Source organism: Xenopus laevis, chromosome 4L (genome assembly GCF_017654675.1).
Source record: "Xenopus laevis strain J_2021 chromosome 4L, Xenopus_laevis_v10.1, whole genome shotgun sequence".
In the NCBI taxonomy this organism is placed as follows: domain Eukaryota; kingdom Metazoa; phylum Chordata; class Amphibia; order Anura; family Pipidae; genus Xenopus; species Xenopus laevis.
In genome coordinates, this window is record NC_054377.1 from 74,957,763 (window position 1) to 74,978,618 (window position 20,856).

Below are 20,856 nucleotides of genomic sequence, written 5' to 3' on the forward strand. Positions count from 1 at the left end.
AGAAAATCTTGTACTGTTAATTTTTTATTTTTGTTAAAAAGATTTCCCCCTATTTATCCTGCTTCTCTTTAGCCTGAAATTTGAACTGTTATCTGGTTCAAAACAGCAACTGGAATGTGCATTCATATTGAGGCTGGATTTTCACTTATTTTTATGCCTAATATACAAACCATGGATTATTGCTAAAGTGAGTTGGACCACAGCAACCAGATAACAACAGAAATTCCAAACTGGATAGAGAAAAATTAATAATTTAAAATAAATAAAAAAACAACAAATTGTCTTAAGCCCCCATAAAAGGTATTATGCTTTATATATATATATATATATATATATATATATATATATATATATATATATATATATATATATATATATATATATATATATATATATATATATATATATATATAGAGCCGGCACTCACAAAAAAACGTATAAATTTGCCTGGGTGCACGATCAAAAACCTCTCAAAACACTTGCAAAAAAGATCAGCACTTCACAGGTCTTAAAAAATAAGCTTAATTTATTTAGCAACAGACTGAAGTTTCGGCTGACTCCTCAGCCTTTCTCAAAGTGCCAAATACAATTTAAACCATGTCTTTTAAACATTCGCTGGCGGGAAAACCACCAGCTGTAACAATATCACATGCTTAGTTATAGTTAAAAATCCATTAAATATTTGGCTATGATTACATCCGGTCAATTTGTATACAAAATATCACTACTGACATGTTTGAGGCACTAAGGGCAGAGACACACACGAAGTTAGGGGAGATGAGTCGCCTGGCGACAAATCGCCTCTTCTTCGGGCGACTAATCTCCTCAGACTGCCTTCCCGCTGGCTAGAATTGAAATCGCCAATGGGATGGCACTTGGGCAGCTTCAGAAAACAAATCACTCTAAATGCCATCACGCCGGCAAATTAGGTTCTAGCGGGTGGGAAGGCTTTTTGGGGAGATTAGTCACCCGAAGAAGAGGCGATTTGTCGCCAGGCAACTTATCTCCCCGAATCTTCGTGTGTGTCTCTGCCCTTAGTGCCTCAAACATGGAGTATCTTCAGTCTCCTTATTTGTTTAATGCAAGAAATAACAGAAACCATGGATTTTTGATGACTAGAACAACTGGAACAAAGTGTGTTCAACTGCCCTAAAGTGTGTGTCTCTGCCCTAAAGCCTCATCTGCTACAAAGTGGGATTTCCAACAAGCCCGCATGGCCACAACTGAACATTCTTTTTGGGTGTTATGGCCAGTGACAGAAACCCAAATAGATAAAAAAGAAAAACTAATTGTCTTTGAATAAAACAATGCTAAAATGGTCTGCTAATGGGAGCTCCCACTTATTGTTCTATGAAAGAAAAATATGTTTAAGTTCAAACTGAAAATCATATATCCAAAATAAATAAAGTGTGAGCATTGACTTATAAGATAAACAATTTACCCAGGTTTCGGCCCATGAGTCACAATCTTGGCACAGAATCTGGTCTCACCGCTATTATTGTAATAGTTAGACAAGGGATGCAGTGGGAAAGAGCACATATTATAACAGGTCTGTTGGGGAATACTTCAGAATTTCTTTGATGCCAATATGCAAAATAGTAGCACAATTAAGGATACTAAATAAGTCTTGTACTGGGTAAAGTTTGCACACTTGCTGGATTTAGAGGTTATTTCACATCACCAGGTGGGAGTAAAACAGATTTCCAGCAGAACTGTTATCGCAGTGTCGCAAAATCAGTAACCACAAGGCAGATGAATGTTCAAAGGCGTAACTAGCCTGGCAATAAGCAATGGTATACTGAAATTAAGTATTATCATAACAAGAACTGAGCCAACTGAGTCTTGCAAGCTATTTGCTTTATTCAAGTGCTCAGCACATATTATGGGGCTACAAAAGTTTACACAAACAGCACATTACTGCATATTAACTAGGGAAGCACCGAATCCACTATTTTGGATGAGGCCGAACCTCCGAATCCTTTGCGAAAGATTCGGCTGAATACCGAACCGAATCCTAATTTGTGTATGCAAATTAGGGGTAGGAAGGGGGAAAACACACACACATTTTTCGTGACAAAAAGTCAAGCGATTTCCTCCCCGTAATTTGCATATGTGGATTTGGATTCGGCTGGGCACAAGGATTCGGCCGAATCCTGCTGAAAAAGCTGAATCCAGAACCCAATCCTGGATTCGGTGCATCCCTAATATTAACGTTCATATGTAACTGGCATGTGCTGTTTTGTGAGCATTACATACATAAATATATACATATGTTTTGAGAACAGGCAAAAGAAAATAAAATATACATGAACCCCTTCCTGATTTTCTTTGTCCAATCAGATTTAAAGGGATGGATTAACTTTAAATTAACTTTTAGTATGTTAGAGAGTGACTCATTCTAAGCAACTTTTCAAATGGTCTTTTTTTTTCTTTATTATTGTTTTGGAATTATTAGCCTTCTAACTCTTTTTAGCTTTCAAATGGGGGTCGCTGACCCCATTTAAAAAACAAATGCTCTGTAAGGCTACACATTTATTGTCAATGCTACATTTTTTTTTATTCATATACCAGTCTCTTCAATTCAAATCAATGCATGGTTGCTAGGGTTTTTTGGACCATAGCAACCAGATTGCTGATATTCCAGTAATTTACCCAGAAGCCCATTGCCCAGAAACCTCCAAACAATTATTTTTTTAGTCTGTAATAAATGTTAATGTTCCTTGATGTTATCGAAACTAAAATAGATCACTGGTGAAACAAGGCAGTCCTATTTTTTTTAACCATTTAAATGTATTTAGTAGCCATAAGGCACAGTGCCCACATTAGGCAAATAAGTTTATATTCTCATTCTTCTCCAAGATTTCATATAAAGGTAATTTTAATTAGTATAAGGAAGAAACAAAGGGGGGGGAGCATTTTTATACAAAGCATAAAATCCAGCAAAAATAAAAAACAAAACTGAGGTCTCCAAACTTTTAGTTTGAAGTAAATAAGGGAAAAGCATTGTATCACACTCTAAAGCAGTAACATGACTTCATGATGAAGACTCTCATGCCCAGCAGTACAACACAGTAGCTTGCATTACTAAAGCCGTCTGAATCATAAAGGCCTGTCTGAATCATGCTGTAAGGAGGCCACAGAGTTCATTTTCAAGCCTTAAAGTGGTCAGGGGAATTAATATCATTTATATGCTCAAAAGTCAGTAGCAAATTAAGGTAAAAGTTTTCATACAGAGAAGTTAGAGACACGTTTCTGCTTCTAACACACACACAGACATGTAAGCATGATTTTAACATGATGTGTGAGCTGACAGTCCAGGAGTGATATGTTTGTAGGGTCTGCTACACTAATGTGCTATATCCCAAATACCTTGTTCATTAATCTCATTCTCTGCACCTGTACTTTAGGATAGTGGGTGGGGAGGGGGGTTGAACACACCCATGGTTGTTCTGCCAAGAAAGTCAAATTACTTTGATCAAACAATACTTTTAATGGAATATTCAGTGCCAAAGTGCTTCTGTTCTACCACCACTAAAATATACGCCAGTGAATAGGGAGCTTTCTTGTCTGCTAGGCTGGTTTTTTTTTTTTAGAATAGCTTCAAGCTGAACATCTAGTGCACCTGTCAGTTGGGTCTCTTCTAATTACAATGACACACTTCAAAAACAAAAGTGGGATTCTTCCTCTCTCCATGATCACTATATATAATATTTCTCTAACCGTACCATCATTTTAATGCAGCAATTCCTTTCTACGGGATCTCCTTGTTCCATTATGAAGTCATGAATTCTGGGACTTTGTTCCACCAAGTCCCAACATTTATTACTTCATAATCATCAAAGTAAGGGAAGGGGGAAGTCAGAATATTATTATTAGTACATATATAGTGCCAACATATTCCATAGCACTGTACAATAAATAGGTTTATACATCGAACATACAGATTTACAAACAAAGCAACCAATAACCAAATATATCCCGTTTCCCTCTAATTTTGAGCAATAATGTGTGTGTGTGTGTATATATATATATATATATATATATATATATATATATATATATATATATATATATATATATATATATATATATATATATATATACACGGTCAAATTCTCCGCATATAATCATGTCTTTGAATACACAGTTCCTGGACCAGCACTCCCTTTTGTAATGTGATGTTTTTTATTATATTATAATTGCTGAACTCCAGCATTTCATTAGGACCTTTTTCAAGGTAAAAGGTTTTATTGTGAGATAACATGAAAGCAGGCATTTTGCCAATATTAAACGGAATTGTCACGAGTACTTAACACTAAGGGGCAGATTTATCAAAACTCAAGGTGAATTTTCTAATTAAAAAAAATTCGAATTTCAAGCTATCTTTTGTGTACTTCAGCTATGGAATAGTCCAAATTTGAATATTGAAATTCATCATGTACTGGAAAGATTTTGATTCAAATGCGATCTAATGCACTATTACTTTGATTCGTACGATTTGAATTCGTCTGAATATGAACCTATTCAGCCAGAAGAAAACTTAAAACTTAATTTCGTTTGGTCTTTTTGAATTGAATTTCGAATTTTTCCAAATTCGACCCTTGATAAATATGCCATTTAGTGTAATGGTGTTAAAAGTAGTGTACAAATGAAATCTTGCTTGTTTACCATATATTTAGAGGGAATGTTGCCGTATATTTCCAAAGTAGGAATTAGATGCATAGTAAGTTCTCACAACACCCCTCACTATCCCAGTAGCACACCCAAAGAAATATAATTTGCAGTAAGTACTAGGCTATTGCGCCTCTCTGGGTTGTTAAATAGTTACTGGAGGCACCCACAGTGGAGCTGCTCCATTGACAAACCTACACAGATGAATCTATCAAAAAGAAATATTGTAGATTATGCCAAAAAAGTATCCTTTGTATTTGTCACATTAGAGTGTGTTTGTGAGATACCTGAAGCAACATACTGTTCTATTCTGTTGTTTTCAATGCGCACAAGGTATAAATGTCATTTATTCTCTTCTCTTGCCAGCTGCCTTCCCACACAGCCCTAAAGGAAATGTTGCCTTTATACAAATAACCTTCTAGAATACATATTAACTGTGCACACTCCACCCTAATACCAGGAGCTCCAACCTGCAGGGCTCCAGCAATGTAAACTATTTTGGAGAAACACAAGATTGCTGTTTGCCATTTGCCTTTAGTCACCACAAGCTAGACAAGCACAGACACTGACCTACGTGATGAGCACTGGGCATCTTTACACTTTCAACTACTCATATAAGAAATTCAAAGGCTGATTAGATTTAGTTTCCCAGGCAAAGGGTTTTGTTGTTGATTTGGCTATTAGACGGTACAGATATAAGTGGCCCTTTGTCCCCACACCCTAATTAAACATAAATTTTTTCATGTTAACTCATCAATTACCGGTAATGCACCTTACTGGAATGTTTATAATTAAAGATCTCACTCTGAGCAAGAATGTGCTACACAGAATTAATTTGATATAATAAAGCCAAATCTTCTTGTAATCTCAAATAAAACCAAATGATTGTGATTGCCAGCTGTGGTGACAAATGACACCTAGCCTATAATATAATGTATGACAATAGAAATGCAATGTAGTTCATGTTAACATTGTTCCAAGAGACCTACCTCTGTCTTTTGAGCCACGTCATTCATGATTGATATCCCTTCCCTTTCTTTACCCTGTAAATATTTATTTCTTTAGTGCTTGACCTAAAAAAAAGAAAAAACATTTAAGAGTTAACCTAGTGAAGTATCAAATGTAGGCTTCATCTGAAGGTGGGTCGTTATCTGTGACAGTCAGATGTGTTCAGAACATTACCCATTCAACTCAACTCCCTAATATAGAATGGATTTCTATATTAGGGAGTTAACCAACAATGAAATTATCAACCCATAAAATCTATATTTTCCTGAACTGATCATATACTAACTTATATTTTGCATCAGTACAAAGCAATCATTTTCCTATCATTTGAAATTAACCAGATTAACATCACATTTGTATTTATATTTTGGAATGTATGTAGGTGTGCAAAAAGAATACATACCCCACTGAAAGTACACTACCCCCTCTCTGAAAACTCTAAATCTGACACACAATCAAACAATAGAGAGCTATGTCATAATTGGAAATATTTTATTTTTTTTTTAAAGGTTTTTATTTTCATTTTTGCAGTTACAAAATATAACACATAAAACACAACATACAATAGAATTGTAGTCCATTAGAAACATTAGGGTATGCCATTATGTCAAACGTACCTAAACAGATTATTACCCTTGTAACGTTCTTAATTACTAGTCTATCAATTACTCATTGATTGATCTCGGAGATGGTATGTCTGAGAAGTCTATAGTTGGGTTAGCATCTAGCCAAGAGGCCCATATTTTATTAATTATTATGTGTTTCTAAAGCATCTCTGGGGGGGGGGGTCACTGACTCTGTGACTGTTTTCAATAGATACATTTAGTTGATACACTTCTTATCTTTGGCCCTGCCGAGCAGAATCCCTTTCATTAAAGGGGGTGTTCACATTTAAATTAACTTTTAGTATGATGTAAAGAGTGATATTCCAAGGCAATTTGTAATTGGTTTTCATTTTTTATTATTTGTGGTTTTGCGTTATTTAGCTTTTATTTGGCAGCTCTCCAGTTAGCGATCTGGTTGCTAGGCTCCAAATTACCCCAGCAACCATGCATTGATTTGAATAAGACTGGAATATGAATAGGAAAGGGCTTGAAAATAAATCCAGAAAAAAAGTAACAATAAGGGGGTTATTTATTAAAGTCCAATTTTATCTCAACATTTTCTGCTACAAGCTCCAAGCAAATCCACTCTGGTTTTTTATGCTTAACTATTACATTTCCCCAAAAATTTGCTTTGAAAAAATCAGATTTTCACGATTTTTAGCATTTTTTCTGATTTTTCACCGAAAACTCAGATTTCTTATGCTTTTTTGCCAGAAAACTTTAGGGTATTGCATGAAACCCAGCACAAATAAAAAAAATCATTGGGACTTCTCCCATTGACTTGTCGAGATGCTGGATTTTCTGATTCAGACTTTTCCATCCTCTGGGTTTAATAAATTATGGAAAATTCATGATTTTTTAAAAGTCTGACTTTATAAAAAAAATCACAAATAGTAACCCCCTAAATGTGTAGCCTTACAGAGCATTTGTTTTTTAGATGGGGTCAGTGACACCCATTTGAAAGCTGGAAAGAATCAGAAGAAAAAGGCAAATAATTCAAAAGCTATAAAAAATAAATAATGAAAACCAACTGAAACGTTGTTTAGAATTGGCCATCCTAATAACATACTAAACGTTAACTAAAGACATCTTTAGTTAATGTTTAGTATGTTATTAGGATGGCCAATTCTAAACAACGTTTCAGTTGGTCTTCATTATTTATTTTAATGAAGACCATTAAATAGCTTTTATATTTATAGCTTTTAAAGTCAGCTGTTATAATTGATACAATAGTTGCTAATATTGCACAAATATCAGAATGTATCAACTAATGTAGCAAATTTTAACAGTTCAAAATCTGCACCTGGATTATTGTCTGAGCTGCCAGACTGAAACACCAGAGACAGGGACATTCAACTTTAATTGAAGATTTTGGAAAAACTGTAAAAAAAAAATAAAAGATGGAAAGTAATTGGGAAAAAAAGTCTTTATTCCTGTTGAACAATCTGAAAACAACTCAAGTTAAAAAGTGTCTGAAAGGTGAAAAAACCCTTTAAGAGCTGAAATTCTGTTTTTTTTAAAACGGAAATTCATCTCCGTTAGTGCAGAGAGCGCTATAGCACTATTGCACTTATAGCACTATTGCACTTATAGCACTATTGCACTTATAGCACTATTGCACTTATAGCACTATTGCACTTATAGCACTTATAGCACTATTGCACTTATAGCACTTATAGCACTATTGCACTTATTGCACTATTGCACTTATTGCACTTGTAGCACTATTGCACTTGTAGCACTATTGCACTTGTAGCACTATTGCACCTATTGCACTTATAGCACTTATAGCACTATTGCACTTATAGCACTATAGCACTTATAGCATTTATAGCACTATTGCACTTATTGCACTATTGCACTTATTGCACTTGTAGCACTATTGCACTTATAGCACTATTGCACTTATAGCACTATTGCACCTATTGCACTTATAGCACTATTGCACTTATAGCACTATTGCACTTATTGCACTAGCAATGCAGCCCCACTTTGACTCACTCTGACACTGAAGTTTTAAGCATGGATTAGGAGAGGCGGGTGGAACCAGCCCCAGAATCGCCCCTGTGAGGACAAATATGCAAATCAGACTGTATTGTATTACATAAAGTTCTGCAACTACAAGGTGATGTTCTAATACATTTTTGTGGATTTCATAAATTAAATAAATATTGCAGTTCTGTAATGAGAGATAGAGAGAAATCATACTAGATGATAATAAAGATAATGCTTTGTATTGTGGTGCTCTTGCTCCTTTCTTCACACCTTCTTCCATTCTTTTACTTTTCTTTTACACTTGTTTCTTCCTCCAGCATTTGGCCTACTAATCTTTATTAAAACCCTTGCCATTTCAATTTGTACTGCACTATGCTCTTTGATAATGGTATGATTATATGGGGCCTATTTATCATGCTGTGGAAACATTGGAGGAAAACATCACCAGAGGTGTTGCCGGTTGCCCATAGTATGATACATAGCATGATAAAACATCACCGGTGATGTTGCCCATAGCATGATAAATAGGCCCCTATGTGTTAAAAGCTTTGAATGTAGTCATTGGGCTGACTGTATGGGCTTCCTCCTGGATATCAGTAGTACCCAGCAGGCACTTAGCTATTGTTTTTTGTAAGCAACTTTCACTGTGAGTGTGAAATGTGGTTGCAAATTAATGAGCAATGTTGAAGTGCAGAATTGTTCATTTACCTACAGTATTACCCACAGTGTCGGACTGGGACACCAGGGACCCACTCTCAGTACTATTATAATTCCTCTCCTCACGCAACCTCTATTCTGCTGGTCTCTTTTCTTTACATGCTGTAATATATTATTCAATGTATTTAGTCTCTTTGTTCTCATAGAAATAGGTAAAGGCCATGAAATATGCCAAATGTTTTGAAGCAGGAGGGCCCACTGACACCTGGGCCGACCGGGAGTTTTCCTGGTATCCCTGTGGGCCAGTCTGACACTGATAACCCAACAGGCTTTTATATTTTCAGGGATGTCCACATATATGCAGTGGCGTAACTGCAGGGGGTGCGATTGGGCCAGGGCCTGCACCCCTCTAGTTACGCTGCTGCATATATGTTTCTCCTTTCACTGATTCATGTGCATTTCACTATTTGGGTCCCACTGAGGCAACATGGGTGTCTTCCCTAAGCATTTAGTTACAGCTGGGAAGGATCCAGTGTAATATTATCTTTAAGTAAATTCAGAATGATAATTAAGGTGAAGCAAGCAAACCCCAGGCTTATACTAGATCTCTTTTATAACAGAAGCATGCACAGCACTTTTTAGTTCTAAATGGTATAATTAAATGATGGAAATTACCAGGTGAAAATAACTTTTAACCTTAACTGCAGTTAATGGCCTAATACTGTAGATTAAAACACATTTTTGACAATGATTTAAATGAATACTAATACAGGCTATAAATATTGATATATTAAATGCAGTTTCCTTTCCCACAAAGTACACAAATATAAGTCGAATCAATTCATACAAGAGTTTATGAAAAGCTGACGCTGGCTTTAAGACATGCCTTAGTCAAGTGTTTCAGTCTTAGCAATTGTGAGGTTTTCTGTTTTGGTTTTTTCTGGAACACTAATTTCTACAACCAATTTGGATTTAGCTACGAGAATTACAACTTCATGCCAAAGATAATGCCAGTTAAAAGCTAACAGCAGCAGACTATTTGGAGGGGTAGAACTTAATGGACTTTGGTCTTTTTTCAACCCAATATAAACAAAAAGAGAAAATGCCGGCTCCAATCTCCTTTGGACTAGTTATAATATATCAATAGAGCAAATCAATTATAAACTTTGCGGGTCAATTCATTATTTTTATGTATATATATATGTATATAAAATGCTCAAATTGCTCAAAATTCTACGTTGATGTAGACCGCTAAGCAATCCTTACCAAGCAGAAAAATCTGGCCTGGGTGTCCAAACCCCAGGCCCTTCACTCCAATTGTTAGATAATAGAAAACAGCCAAAGAGCTTTACACTCACCAAGTTAGCCGAATGGTCCGGGTGCCGTGCCCCGAACCCGTAGCTTAGGCAAACTCTGTCTTCAAAATGAATCTGCACGCACTCCTGCAACCATGGCCGTGGAGGTTAAAAATGTAACTTTATTCCATGTAGTTAAAAGATATGCGTCCTAACGCGTTTCGTATCAGCAGATACGTATCTGCTGATACGAAACGCGTTAGGACGCATATCTTTTAACTACATGGAATAAAGTTACATTTTTAACCTCCACGGCCATGGTTGCAGGAGTGCGTGCAGATTCATTTTGAAGACTTTTTTCAACCCAACCTAACTATATACTTGATGAACTGTGACAAAATCACTGGCCACAGCATCTTCATCAGCGGGGAGATCTACATTTATAAAGATTGCTTCTTCCAATGGCTGCATTGTACTTCGGGACTTCAACCCCAACCTCACACTATTTGTAATAAGGTTTCCATAGACTTTAATGTTTAAAGCAACTTCAGAATTCTCAACAACTATTGATATAAATAATATGATCTATAATTCTAGAATAAATGGAGTGACAAAAAGATTTTCTTTCAAACCAACAATGAAGTGCCCATTGGTTTGAACGGATCTTGTTTCTCAATTTTATTTCTTTGTTAAAACATGAGAAAAAATGATAGGGAAAAAAACAACATTATTTGGGAGACTTCTTTCACCGAGAATAAAAATACATTTAATTTCTTATATTTTGTAAATCATCCCTTAACTGAAAAGTACATAGAAATGCATATATGTCATTTTGTGTTGCTACTAGGCCTTTAATTTTAACGATGAAACTGTTTTTCCTCAACGAAATTCTGAAGATCCATCCCTTCCTCAACCAACTGCTAAGCCACTCATGGATTCTGTTTTCACATGTACATGTTCAGCCCCAATACCATTCATCTTAAAGGGGAACTATCGCAAAAATAAAAATTTAATGTAAGCTTCACCATGCTGAAATAAGAAACTTTCTAAATCCAATCAATTAAAAATTCTGCATCATTTCTGAAATAATCAAGTTTGTATTCAAAATCCCTCTCTCAGCATCTGTTTCTCTTCATTCTATCTTCTTGCAGCAGTTGGGTGTCAGATATTCATTGACAGTTAGATCCAATATATCTTATAGGGGGGGCTTCTTTTCTGAGCAGATGAATTAGAGCTCACTCAAATAACTGATTCCACTACAAACAAAATCTAACAAAATAACTGCCTTTTTGCACAAATTCTGCATGTAGAGAGACATGATGTCTGGTGATTTTAATAGAGTGAGCTCTAATACATCTTCTAAGCAAAAGGATCCTCCCTATAAGATAAATTGGATCTAACTGTCAATGAATATCTGACACCCAACTCCTGCATGAAGAGAGAATGAAGAGAAACAGATGCTGAGAGAGGCACAGTGAAGAAAAACTTGATTATTTCAGAAATTATGCAGAATATTTGATTGTATTTAGAAAGTTTCTTATGATCTTATATTATATTCTTGTATTGAATTTTCATTTTTGTGATAGTTTCCCTTTAAAATGCAAATTTGTTGCATGGGTAATGCAGATTTAAATGCAGGCCACAAATCTCCCCGTTTGCCACTACCCATAGCCTAAGATTCAAAAAGATAACAAACCTCTAACACAACCTTTGTTTAGGAGGGTATTTTATGGCTTCTTTAGCCAGTTTCACTGTTGAGGTTTGGCTTTGGCTGCCCGAACTGAACCGTAACAGGAACTGCTTGAATTTAGATATTTGGCTGATATATAACTGAAGTAAACATACCTTTTAGATAAATGATACATCTGGTTGGGTTAAACAGTTTTTGTTCAATTATCTGCAGATTTTAGTATGAAGCAGAGGCCAATGACTTGTAAGATGATAAATGATAAGTTGCTTTTAGGAGAATTCCATTCTATACTAAATACAGTTGATGGCACAAAAGGACTTGTTTCACATGCTTTTAAAGATACACTAAGTTAGGTGGGGCAGTTTGGGAAAAAATATATTTACATTTACAAAAGTTCTTGTCGTTCTTGCCATTCATCAATGTCTTTACTTGTGTTCTCGCAAAATACAGACTCCTTTGCTTAGATTCTAGATTCATACTCGGAGACTATTTTGCAAGATGGGCTCATTGACTAGACACATTAAGTAAAGGCGCATGTATAGTATTGTTGACTTGACAAGCATTCAACAAAAGTTTTAACTGGGCCAGGGCATATCTCAAATACAATATACTGTATACTTGAGTTGGAGTTTATAAAATCCACAATATTATATATATATATATATATATATATATATATATATATATATATATATATATATATATATATACACGCACGCACACACGCACGCACACACACACACACACGCACAAAATGAACTCATGTTGAAAATAAAGCACTTCTAAAAAAAACTATTCTCCACACAGCTCCTAACTAGATCTGCAATTGCCATGTTACACAGTGCAGACTTGGACCCACAACCGAACTTACACACACCAATTAGATATACCGAATGATTTAGGTTTTTCTACAGTCCCACAGTGGAAATAAAGATGGACAGAAGGGAATTCTCCTAGGCTGAGCCTTACTAGGTGTTGGGTGCACCGGGAAATTCTGTAGAAGTCTGGTATCTGTCTGTCCTTGAACAAATAGTTGTCTTGGTTCTTTATGTGCCATAAATATGTTATTTTGCATCTCCCTAGACAAGAGGCTCTCTGCCTGTATGCTTGACACTGGCGTGATATTGGCAGCAGTTAGTAGGGTTATCAAGCTGTCATCTTCTTTAAAAACAAATTCCAGTGTTATCTTGGCGAGCCTGAATTAACAAGCACTTTACTACTTTAACTCCCCTCTGAATTCCTCCCAAATGAACTAAACCTCTTGAAGCTACTGGCAATTCTGCTATTTCATTCCACTTGTTTTTCAGTTCCTGGCACTTCGCTATTGAACAGAAAGTTTTCCTTTACTTAAAGCAAAAAGGCATGAGAAAAATACAGGACTGCTGTGCCAGTTAAAGTGAATTCATATTTTTCTTGACTTGGTCTAATCTCTACAGATTTAACACAAAACAACTTCTGCGCTATAGCTGGGCCAGATTTGCTTTTAGTTTGGTTGAATTGTTTATGTTAGGTTGTTTTTTGGGGGGTTTTCTTGCCTCTTTTGTTTTTTTAAAAGAAAGCATTATTCCCTGATGATATTTGTGGCTCTGTGTTGTAATGGGCACAAACTAGCTATTGGAGCCAACTTTTACAGCTCAATTAAATGTGCAGAGCAAAATTCCAAAATGTTACAGAAAACCTACAACATTTCTTAAAGGTTGTTCTTTTTCAGAAATGGAGGAAAGTAAAACCGATGGATCTGTATGTTTGCGATGCGAAGACACTGGAGTGAATCATGGGGTTAATTTGCTCACAAATGGCACACAAAGACATACTGGCCATTGTCTAGTCCTGGTATCTTGCACCTTGGACAGGGAACAAACACTCAAAATCACCCCTCTGGCTAGGGCCAGACAATGCATACGATTAGCGGATTCTCTGCAGGCTGAGAATCCGCTAACCTGCTGCTCCGCTTGTCTTCTGAACTGCGGGCTGATTTCAGCCCCAAATACAAAATGTTGCATTTTGGCGCAGATATTAACCACATCTGCCTGCACCCCAGCGGAGATGATGCTTGTGGGTACAGGCAGAGCAGGAGTGGAGAAGCAGCGGGGGAGCGGATTATCTGTCTGCATAGAAAATGCAGGTCAAATTCCGCAGTCTGGCCCTAGTTTGAAAGGTCTAATCACTCGAAAACAGTGGACAGGTAAAGCTATCACACAATTCTGATTTAGATAAATGGAGGGCAGATTTTCAGTGGTTTGTCCCTCATCCTACTGCTGGGCTTGACAAAACACTTAAAACATTTTTTCCTTTTGACCTGAAAGTGAGGCTAGCCTTTAGCTGGTCATACACAGACCAATAAATACTTAGCCCCTCCAGACTGTGTCAGAAGCTCATTGGCCCATGTCTGGGGCCTCTCCAATGGCATGTCCTGCTTGTATCCAGCTGACCGGTGTCTGACCAGTGTGCATAAGCTCACAGTATAATTAACACATAGGGGATTCTATTAGGCTAAGACCCATTCATTTGACCTCACCAAATTAGCAAATCCTGCAGCATGTGCCTAACTTTACATGTGACTCTCTGTAAAACTGGCATCTGCTTCAGTCTTTGTGTTGATTAAAACTACTATTACAAGTCATTTACTGCAATTGTACTTTAAAGGAAAATCTAAAAAACACTGAAAATCTAAAAAAACAAAACAAAACAATGAAAGCTGCCACGTTGCTTTAAAGAGTTCTGGGTTTCTATCCAGCATAAATAGTTAAATTCCTATAATTGGCATGAAAACATATAGATACATTGCCAGAATATATGAACATGAAACGTTTGAGGCTCCCAGTGCAGGAGCCAAAATAGCTTGTGCCTGGTGAAGCCTTTAGCAGATATGATCATTTACTGAGTGCACTAATATTCCTATTGGTGTAGGAATAATAATTATGCTTATTAGGCCAGGTAGTTCCTTTTAAATGGAGTCTGATTTACATGTGTGAGTTTAGAAACATCTAGAAGGGAACAGAAGGAAAATGTTTCAGCTGTGTTTTCTTAAAATAGCGGCCCCCAGGCTCTGGGTCTGTTTGCTGAGCTCTAATCCAACAGCCAGACTGTTCCAACAAACGACATGGTATGTGACATGCACAAATGAATAATAAATGTAGGGTGCTTTCTATTTACCAGTCCATTTCATGGTGAATATTTTATTGCTCTTATTATTATTATTATCAGGGTCGGACTGGGACCTGCTCCCCTGGCTGACCACCTGTTGTACCATGGTGAGTTTTTCTCACGCATGGTGCAGCTTTTTTCTTGCATTGGCGGTGCTGCGTTTTTTACGCGTGCCAGGCGTTTAGAGGTCGGGAGGGGGCCCCTGGGGACAGCCAGGAGGGTGCTTCATTTTGCAGCCCGGTGGGCCCCCCAAGGCTCCAGTCTGACCCTAATTATTATTATGTATTTATAGAGCCAACATATATTCCAGAGTGCTGTACACAATGCATACAAATACTGGCTGATATAGATGGTAGAGAGAAGGTGCCACACACACACAACTTTGTAGAGGCCATGTGCAACGAAGTCTTTGGATGGTTCCAGAGCTGATCCTGCCTGAAACCCAGCTCGCCCAAACCACCCCTAGGAGATGGTGGGGGAGGTGTAATTTTTCTGCTATAGAGGAAACTGACCCTGCAGTCTGGGACCAGCCCCCCACTACTCTTGATATGAATTGAGGTCAGGGTAAGACCTGGGTTGCGACCTATTGCTTGATGCCAATGTTATGATTTATTACTAGGGGCAATAGATAAAAAAAAAATTATTATATGTATTTTTTCCAAAACAATTGGCAACCCTAAGTAAGACTGAGGAGGCAGAAACTGTCAAAAAACTTTGTGAGACCCAAAGGACACTATCTGCCAAACCGTGAAATGGGAGGTTGTTCTGTTTTTGCCCATTGAGAACTATGCAACCACAAATCCAATACTAGTGAAAAGAGAGCTATGAAATGACCCTCTAGTGAACTGTGCCACTCTTATATAAATATCACCCCGTGTAGGACAATAAGTCCTTGTTTTGAGCAAACCATGTATTACCTTGTATTATCCAACCCCAAACCTGTTTTTTCTGGTGTGTCTATTTGCCCAGTCTGAGATTTGTATTAGACGCAGGTAACTGGGTATTATAAACACACCCAGACTTCCAAGAGTCACTTGCCTGGTAGTTCAGACGTGGTCTTATTTACCAACACTCGGCACATTTACACCTAGGCAGTAATTCATGGCAACAAATCAAAGTGTCTTTTTTTTTTTTTGTTCTACTGGCAGTTGGCTGGCTTCTATGGGTCTGGTTACTATGGATTATTGCCCAAATGAAAACTTGCCCTGTGCTGGTAAAACAACCAGACGGTGCCTTGCTGCTGTTGAGATATAATTACTGCTGACATTTAACTGGGAACAGGCTGTGGCTACAGTTGGGCAAAGGAAGATTCCCCTAAGGCTACAATCATGCAACCAATACTGAAAGGTACAGGCTGATTTATTGCTTGCAAACTGAAATGCAATTGCCATTCTGGTATGGAGCTTTTTTTTTGGGGAGGGGGGAGTTCGTCTTTCAGTTAACTTTTAGTATGACGTCGAGAGTGATCTGCTGAGACAATTTGCAATTGGTTTTCATTTTTTATTATTTGTGGTTTTTTGAGTTATTTAGCTTTTAATTCAGCAGCTCTCCAGTTTGCAATCTGGTTGCTAGGGTCCAAACTGCCCTAGCAACCATGCATTGATTTGAATAAGAGACTAGAATATGAATAGGAGAAGGCCTGAATAGAAAGATGAGTAATAAAAAAGTACCAATAACAATAAATTTGTAGCTGTACAGATCGTTTAGTTTTTAGATGGGGTCAGTGATCCCATTTTGAAAGCAGGGAGAAGAGGTAAGCATATACATAAATAATGAAGACCAATTGAAAAGTTGCCTAGAATTGACCATTCTACATTATACCAAAGGTGAACCGGTTCTTTAACAATATAAGAACTTATGAACCACTATAAATCAGGGCAATTACAAAGGTGAGAAATGAAATAAAAGTAAGCTAGTAGTAAAGGCAAGAGTGGTTTGTGCTAAAATGTGGCTGATTTTTTAAATAGCCTTTCAGTTTACCCCATCCAAAGATCATGCGCTATTATTAACAAGCATGTTGTAATAGTGACAGATGCATTTGTAACCAAAAGACCCTTTCCTTGCCCTCGCCACTCCCTGCTGTTACTTTCTGTAAATCCTTTATACCATGCTGGACTGCAACCAAAGCAGAAAGTGGGTTTTACAAAGGAAATCTCGTTTCACAGGCAGAACTCTTCCACACAATCAAGGGATTTCCCCACTGTGATAATATAAAAATCAGCTTGTTATAACATTATTGTGGCTCGCATAACAACTGAACTAATAGACACTACAGGGACAACAGCTGCCACCTGCTCCTGGGCCTCATCGCATGTGCCAAACACATCACATTCCCTCCGTACATACTGTGTCCTGCCCTTGATAAATGCTCAGCCTTTCCATGATAAGTGCCACCAGCTAGTAACTTACTCCAGGCTTTCTACTGCTTTCCTTTCAGTGTCTTCTCTGCAGAATGTAAATTTGGTTTTGTAGCTGAAGCTTCTAAAAGCAATAGCTCAAATGCTTCAGATGTTGACATTGGCCAGGGCTGTATTTTCATATAAGGGCCCATAATTAGAACAAGGCAGATATTTTCCCAAATCTCACATTTCATCTAACATGCTGCAAATACCGGATTCATTTCCCCCTTTAATGTCAGGATTTGTAGTCTATAGAGCCTTTGTTAATTCCTGTTCTATGTATAAGGTATATATATATTAATTCACAGGACATGTAGCAGCTGTATATATTGGCGGCTTCTATAAGCACAATGCTGGGGCCGCTCACTAAGCTGAGTAAAGGCAGACCTCGAGGTATTGCTAAACTACAAGTCTCAACCCCCACTGTCTGTGTGTGACATGATTGGAAGTGGAGTTCAGCATGCCAGTCCATAAACAAGCAATAACCAGGGGAAGCAGTGCAGAATACAGAGAATATAACCACAGTCTCTCTGTTCCATAGTGGTATTTGATAAAGGGGATGTTCTGTCACCCTAATACTTGTCGTTCTAAGCCAACCTTTCTATATACTGGTTTCAACCTTATTTGCAAAGGTAATTGCTACTGAAGGTTGTTTCCTTTTTTTGTTCTCTGTCAGACTGGTTCTGAAGTTTTAAAAGAAGATAGCCGAAGCCAGCTGATGACCTGACCTGGAGGAGAACTAACTTTTGCTACATTGTTTCAAGAGTCAGAACCAGAAACGAAGGCAAGAAACTCCTTTCAGTGAAACTGCATGGGGCATCTCAGCACTAACCTGCAGCGCCTGTAATAGTCAATGAGTGTGCCCAGCTCCTCACAACCTGGTCCTTCTCAAAGTCATTTATAATCAGGGGACATTAATGGAGATGCCTTACTAAGAACCCTAATTTAGCCTAAATACAGAATCACTTTAATCTACCTTCCTACTCTAAAAATAATGCATATACAATGTGGGGTCTGAATAAGGCTTCGCATAGGTGGGAAAGTTCAAGGGGATGAGCACCCCTTTACATGGCTCCTCTGTGCCACACACACAGGGAAAGTGTCAGTTCTTACCTCGCTCTGTCCTGTGCAGAATGGAGTAATCCTGAGGTGCCCCCTTATTCCCGGCTGTACAGCTGAGCAGGGTGCTTGTTCTCCCAGTCTGTGCTGCTGCTGCTGCTGCTCCTGTTGCTCTCATCAGACTGGAAGCCGTTTGGCTGGAGTTGCTCACAGGCTGTGAGTTTCCATAAAAGTCCTGCTCTCAGGTCATCTATCGCATTCCTGGCGAGCCAAATGCTGCCTCAGCTGTTCCTCGCCACATGGCCTCAACTGTTCCCTCTGCTATACCCCCTGCAGCATGGTAAAGCCTCTCACTCCCAGACTCACACCCAGAAGGGTTAACTGGCTGTGCTAGAGAGGAACAGGTTACTCTGCCTGTTTATTGCAAGGGAAGCGTGTCAGTATTATGGGGCCACGCACCTCAGGGTGTAGAGAATTCACACACCTGGAAGTTTGCTATCATGAGGAGAATATGGAAGCAATATGGCACAGATATTTTCCACATGTGTACAGCCAGCTGGCTCTTTAATTACCAGCAAATATTACAGAAATGCAGCGCTGAGGTGTGTTGTATATTTGCACTTGTTATATTCCAGAATCCCCCACAGTGAAGTGACATTTTTCTCTGTCGTCTCAGGGGGACACTGGGAACTGATGGGGTTAAGCTTCACCCTTCAGGAGGCAGGACACTTGAATAATAATTGAGGGGGTGTGCCAGGTCTACCTCGACTTAACCCCTCACACTGTACTCAATACAATCAGTTTTTCAAGTGTCCTGCTCCCAGGAGGACGTACAACCACACTGAGGAAAGAGTTTCTCTTTGGTCAAAATCCCCCCATACAGATAAAAAAAATCGATGCCCAGGGTCCCCCCATTAAGAAAAAAAAGACCATTGGTGTTCAGTGGAACTTAAATTTCAATTTTCCTTACCCTCATTGTTTCCCTTCATTGGCTTCCGCTCATTTTGTCAGCTTCGGCTCCTACTTCTGTGGTTTGGCTCCTATTTTCGCGGTTTGACTTCCACATCAATTCAAGGGGGGCCAGCTAATCTAGGAATCGGAGTGCGGCTGGGCCCCCTTAATACTTAAAAGCCGACAGGCCTGGGACGATCCGGGGAGTGCCCCCATGATGGCCACCCTCCCTGGGGTAACAGCAAAATAGAAGAGAGTCGCATGACACCAAAAGTATTGCAGGTGGGGAGCTCCCCACCTGCTATAATTATGGTGTCGTACGACTCTCTTACATTTTGCTGTTACTCATATGATTGACGTGTGCTGACCGTCTAGGGAGCTCTGCACCACCAAGCAGGAATATCATAGGAGAGGAGGTGCGGAAATTCTACTTTTGCACCCTCCCTGGGGTGACACCAGGAGCAGGGCTACCTGCATCCTCTAGGGTTAGCCCCCTATGTTGGATAGCCCACTGGGGTCAACTCTTGAGCCCTTAGCTGGACACTCCCTGCAACCCTGGTCAGAGAGCAGATGGTCTGGAGACAATCATATCAGACACGGCTCCCCTTAGCGTTGCCACACTCTGCAGTAAGTCCCTTGCTGCTGCTTTCCACCCCCCACCTGGACAAGCCACAGCATAGAATACTGAATACCTTCTCCCGTCGCCCCTCCAAACCTTCTTCCCCTCTCTGATGAAGCCCTATCCTACAATGGTGCCCCTGAATAGTGCAAACAACCGCGCACTCAGGCACACAAGAGGGGACAGCAAAGCATCCAGCTAGCGTGCCCTGAGCTGGAGAAGATTATCTCTCAGGCAACAGGGGAAAAAAGTGTACTTCATCCCACAGTCCAAATGCAGATCATCTACGTCTTCCATGTGGGGGAAATTTTTTTGTGGTCGAAGCGGACAGTTTGCAAGATGAAAATCTGCCACAACATTCATACTATGTTCCAAGACAGGTGACAAGGTACATTCTACATGGAAAACCAACAAGCCCCACAGCAAACCTCCAGCCGAGAAGTTGGCACCGGATTCTCGGGGCACCCTCTGTGTAGTCGTTGGAACAGATAGGGGGCGTTACTATGATTCCAGGAGGTTTGGACCCTTGGGTTGTTTCCGAAGGCTATCACCTGGATTTTTCATCCACTACCCCCAAAATTACTCATGTCCAGGGTTCTTTTCAACTCCACCAAAGCACAAACCTTTTTGGATTGCCTCAACAAGATGGAGAAAGCTGGAGTGATCACACCAGTACCCTCACAGGAGTGATTCTCCAGATTTTACTCCAACCTTCTTATCATCCCAAAAAAGGATTGAACCTTCAGACCCATACTGGATC

At 38.7% G+C, this 20,856-nt stretch overlaps 1 protein-coding gene across 7 annotated transcripts in view; it reads right to left on the minus strand.

The window, feature by feature from the left end:
- nexn.L (nexilin F-actin binding protein L homeolog) overlaps positions 1 to 18,853 on the minus strand; it is a 42,246-nt gene extending 23,393 nt beyond the window's left edge. For 2 of the 7 annotated variants that reach the window (XM_018258179.2, XM_018258177.2), the window contains exons 1-2: positions 18,581 to 18,848; positions 5,661 to 5,744 (exon numbers count right to left, since the gene is read on the minus strand). In XM_018258179.2, coding sequence (XP_018113668.1) covers positions 5,661 to 5,687 — 27 coding nt within the window. In that variant the 5' untranslated portion in view covers positions 5,688 to 5,744; positions 18,581 to 18,848. Of the gene's footprint in view, positions 1 to 5,660; positions 5,745 to 18,580 lie in introns of all 7 variants that reach the window. The other 5 variants (XM_018258178.2, XM_018258176.2, XM_041590338.1 and 2 more) reach the window with 4 other exon arrangements.
- Positions 18,854 to 20,856: the final 2,003 nt, after the last annotated feature.